The sequence below is a fragment of the Pteropus vampyrus genome, unplaced genomic scaffold (genome assembly GCF_000151845.1).
Source record: "Pteropus vampyrus isolate Shadow unplaced genomic scaffold, Pvam_2.0 Scaffold334, whole genome shotgun sequence".
In the NCBI taxonomy this organism is placed as follows: domain Eukaryota; kingdom Metazoa; phylum Chordata; class Mammalia; order Chiroptera; family Pteropodidae; genus Pteropus; species Pteropus vampyrus.
Genome location: NW_011889115.1, coordinates 707,026 through 711,786, shown reverse-complemented (window position 1 = coordinate 711,786; position 4,761 = coordinate 707,026). Strand labels below are relative to the sequence as shown.

General features: G+C 33.4%; 1 protein-coding gene across 2 annotated transcripts in view; it reads left to right on the top strand.

Annotated features, from left to right (window-relative positions):
• Nucleotides 1–4,761, top strand: part of NUCB2 (nucleobindin 2) — a 41,248-nt gene that overhangs the window by 12,312 nt on the left and 24,175 nt on the right. For both annotated transcript variants that reach the window (XM_023522152.1, XM_011378207.2), the window contains exons 3-4: nt 1,747–1,890; nt 2,444–2,551. In XM_023522152.1, coding sequence (XP_023377920.1) covers nt 1,747–1,890; nt 2,444–2,551 — 252 coding nt within the window. The remainder of the gene's footprint in view (nt 1–1,746; nt 1,891–2,443; nt 2,552–4,761) is intronic.

Below are 4,761 nucleotides of genomic sequence, written 5' to 3'. Positions count from 1 at the left end.
TGTGATGAAAATGTTCTAATTGGGTAGTAGTAATTATACACCAAAAACCACTGAACTGTGTAATTTAAAAGGGTAAGTTTTATGGCATGTGAATTATATCTCAGAAAAAAAAACAAAATATACCTGCAGTGGGCATGAAACATGAATGAGAAATAAACTTTTGTTACCATAAAAAATAATTGTGAGAAGAGGAATTGTAGGAATTCACGGTGGAAAGACATTCTATGGAGAAACCATCCTTCTTTAGAGATTCATAATGCATAGTGCCCATCACAAGTTCTGAAAGTCTTGCAAAAATGAAAACCTATTTATCTTCACTGAGCCAACGGCTTCCATATATTTCATCATGAAAAAACATTTACTCGACAACCATCATGTTGAGGAACTAGTGTCCTAGAGAAGAGTGACTCTTGGCCTTGAGCATACATAGGTAGGTCTTACCTGGAAAGTTTATTAAAACAGATTTCTGGGCCACATCCCAGAGATTCTGATTGGAGCTGTCTTGGGTGCCGCCAGAGAATTTGCATTTTGGACAAGCTCTCAGGTGATTTGATTCTTAAGGTTTGAAAACTGAAGTTTGAGAAACATCTTAACAGAAAAAACACATCTCATATCTTAAATGGGTGAATTTTACGTGAATTGTACCTCAAGAAAGATGTTAAAAATTTGATATACTAGAAATAGCACTAAAATGTAAGTTCTAGTAATTTTGAAAGTGCTCTGTGAATGAATCATTTTAATTAAAAATTTCTTCATCGTAAAATGAGTCACTGCCCTATATACTACCTAGGGTTGTGGTGAAAATGAGATAATGTACTCTTTTCCAAATTGTGTTCTGTGGATAAAGACATGTTATTTAAAAAAAAATCCATGGCCATCTAAGATTTTGAGACTGAGTTAATGCATTTCCCAGAATGATAGTTAGATCATTATTCTTAACTTGAACCCTAACATGAGTCTATATGTATAAAATCAATTAAATATGAAGTTTCTATTCATTTTAATTCTTTAGTAGATCCTCCGGAGCTAAGATCCTTATGGAGTGGAAACTGTTTGAATAAGCAAAATTTGGATCATATTGTGGGACCAGAAGTAGTTGCTCCTTGTTTGTTTCAACCTTGTTATATCCTGCTTGATATTTTATTGACCTATTTATTTGAAAAATTATTGACCAAAGTGAATTTTGGCAAATGATCATTGGCTATGATAAAATAATGTTTAATAAGGTTAAGAGCATATTTGTAACCAGTTATTCATCTCTTTTAATCAACTTATGTTCATAGAGCACCTTATTTTCAAAATTAGGTTGAAGCTAATTAAATATCATATCTAGAAATAATTTTGGCTCTCTAATGTTTTAATTTAGAAAAAATATGTAGTTTTTCCTTACATCTCCCTTTCTTAAATTTGGGCTATTTATTTTTAAAAATTTTGAGTCTCTCATTGCCATCTTTATTTGAAGCTTTTATAATTTACCAAATGTTTTCTTATACTATATAAACTTTAAAAGTTTGTTTCCTTGTCTTTTTAATTTTAGCCGAAAAGCATTTTTTCCCTGATTTTCTTTGGTGATCTGTCTTAAGCATTAGTTTTTATGTTATAATCTGTTTTTAATACATTTCCTACAATTCTTTTGTTATATCAATTTCATGAAATTGCATATATTATTAATGTGGCTTGGGAATGCATGTACATATAGTGTGAAAACATCTATACAGGACCTTACTATAATTATATCTATTTCAGATGAGGTGGAGGACCATCCTACTACAATATTGTTTTCTCTTGGTTTTATGTCTACTTATTGTTCTTGAAGCTGTGCCTATAGACATAGACAAGACAAAAGTAAAAAATGCTCAGCCTGTGGACAGTGCAAAGATAGAACCACCAGTAAGTGAAACGATAAAGATAACCTTGTGGCAAGAACCTTAACTAAATTATTGCTAATATTTATTAGTTACAAAACTGGACATTTAGAAACTATTTCTGAAATAGCATCGAAAAGAGTATTGGATAAGCATATGTTGTTTAATAGTAGCCAATGTTTATTTAATGTAGTTAGTATATTAGATATTACATAGAAGAATTTATCATAATACATTTCCAATGTAGAGCTGACCAGCCAAGAAAACATTGTATTATATTCAAAGGGGAGACAGACAGCAATGAGGAGAGACAGGTAACAATGGGGTAAAAGCAATATTATTAAAGTTTTCATTGTTTAAGCTGTGCAGAAAATCTACCTTTATGTAACAGTAAAACATGATTTCTGAAACTCTTCATTTGAGCTTTTTACTTTGTCTAAACTATCAAAGTAGATGTGTCTCAATGCCATTTTGTTAGACATTTCTTTTCCTTTTTTTTCTTTCTTTAGAATTGAGATCTTTAGATGCAGGGAAGGAAAAACTTTTAGAAGCATTATTGTTTGTTTCTTAATTTGAAGGATACTGGACTTTATTATGATGAATATCTCAAGCAAGTAATTGATGTGCTGGAAACAGATAATCATTTCAGAGAAAAGCTCCAGAAAGCAGACATAGAGGAAATAAAGGTAAATGTAATTAAATAATTATTTAACAAATATTTGAACATGTCACACACTGAGCTAAGTACTGGGGATACACAGATGAAATTCACTTCCAGCCCTTAAAGAACTCTCAAGGGAGAATAATATCCAGAAAACGATTATTAGGATGAATATATGATGAGTATATAATATATTTTGGATATACAGAGGATGGACGCATAATTCAGTATGAAGCAGTGGGGGAAGGTGGGAAGTCATTTTTGGTGGATGTTATGCCAGTGCTTAAAGATGTGTCTGAGAAAAGGAAAGAGACTGGGAGGCATCCTAGGCCAAGGTACAAGGTTACAGAGACAGGAGATATACCAGACACTAGAAATAGGAACTGTTGCTGGAATCTAGTCTGGGACGTGAAGGCCATGATTGGCTAAAAGATGAATTTGGAAAGAGTCATGGGCTAGAGGACAGACGGCCTTGAACATCATGTTAAGGGGCTCGGATCATGATGTGAGGACAGTAGGAAGCTATCCAAAGGGTTAGAATAGGTTTTGTTCTCTTTTAATCAGGTTCAGATTCATAGAAGAGGTAATGGGCCATATCTTATGGAAAGCTTTAACTATTTGCCTCCTTCCTAAGGACCCTATTAGATATAATCCTAGCCCTAGACATCTCCTTAGTACTCATAATAAAAAAAGAGTTGTAAAGTTCTGACACAAGAGATTATTTTTTAAAATTAAATTTATGGGGTGACATTGGTTAATAAAATTATATAGGTTTCAAGTGTACAATTCAATAATAGGTCATATATATATTTCATTGTGCGTTCACCACACAAAGTTAAATTTTCTTCTGTCGCCACATATTTGACCTCCCTGACCCTTATCCACCTCCTCCCCTTCCCGCTTACCACTAAACTACTGTCCCTGTCCATGAGTCTTTGCCTTGTTCGTTTGTTGCTATCAGTTTTATATCCCACATATAAGTGAAATCATATGGTTCTTAACTTTTTATGTCTGACTTATATCACTTAGCATCCTTTAAGGGCAATGAATCAGTTTAGTTGGGTTTACCTTAGAGTCAGCAGTAAAAAAAAAAAATCCAATCATTTAATTTTAAACTTTAAGTTATACCTCTCAAGATAGTTTTGTTTGCTTATGTTATTTTGTTTCTTTTTAACTTTCCTAAAAAAAAATCTCACCTGTTTCTGGAATCAGAATTAGAGAACTTTGAAAGAACTTTTCTTGGTCAAACATCCTTCTTCTTTTTGTCTCTGTCTGTGCTCCGGGGCCTTTGAAAGACTGAGCCACATCATGTTGTGGCAACCATTAATGCCTGTGTGTGCCTCTTAGTTCACAGCTCTCCTCTTGGAGGCTATGAACTGTTCTGGGGGGAAAGCATTATGCTAGTAATTCCCCTGAATTGCCTTTAGAATAATCGTGTGTTTCCTTTGAAGAATTACTTTGATCTGTGGAATTAATTTCCTGGGGTGAATGATATTTAAAGTAGAACTTTCAATATCTCTTACCTATTTAAATTAGGATTAAGAGCTCTGTTTGAGGGTCACATAAAATGTGGATAATAGCGATAATCAGGGAAAAGAAGACAACAAGCTTCCTGGTTTGGTATAGGGAATTCTTTTATAACTGTCTTCCTTTCGCAGTCAATTCCTATTACTTGTTGGAGAGTGGGGAGGGACAAAATAAAGTAAGTTAACAATTATTCAATGAAAAAGAAATGAGTAAAAATAAACAATAAAACCCAGGCCAATAGAATTATTACAAATAGCTTAGCAAAGACTCTTGTCTCAGGAAAAACTGGAGAAGAAAAGTTAGAATTTATCCTTTCTTTTTTCCACAAGCATGTTGAAAGGGGAATCATACTACATCTCTTCACCTCCCAAACACTGCTAACTGGAAAGATGGCTTTGCTTGCACCACTTCACTAAATGTACTTTTTTGTGAAGGGTTGTCAGTGACTTCTTAATTGTCAAATCCAGCAAACACTTTTCATTCCTTTTCTTATTGAACTCTTTTATTTTAGCTCAATGGTTCTTAGATTTTAGGGCTTGTTAAAACACAGATTTCTGGACCCGACCTTCAGACTTTCTGATTCAGTAAGTCTAGGGCTTGTATTTCTGAAGTTCTCAGGTGACACAAATATTTCCACTCGGAGACCAAACTTTGAGAACCATTGTTTTATCTAATAATAATGACTGTTCTCTCCTTGAATAGAAAAAA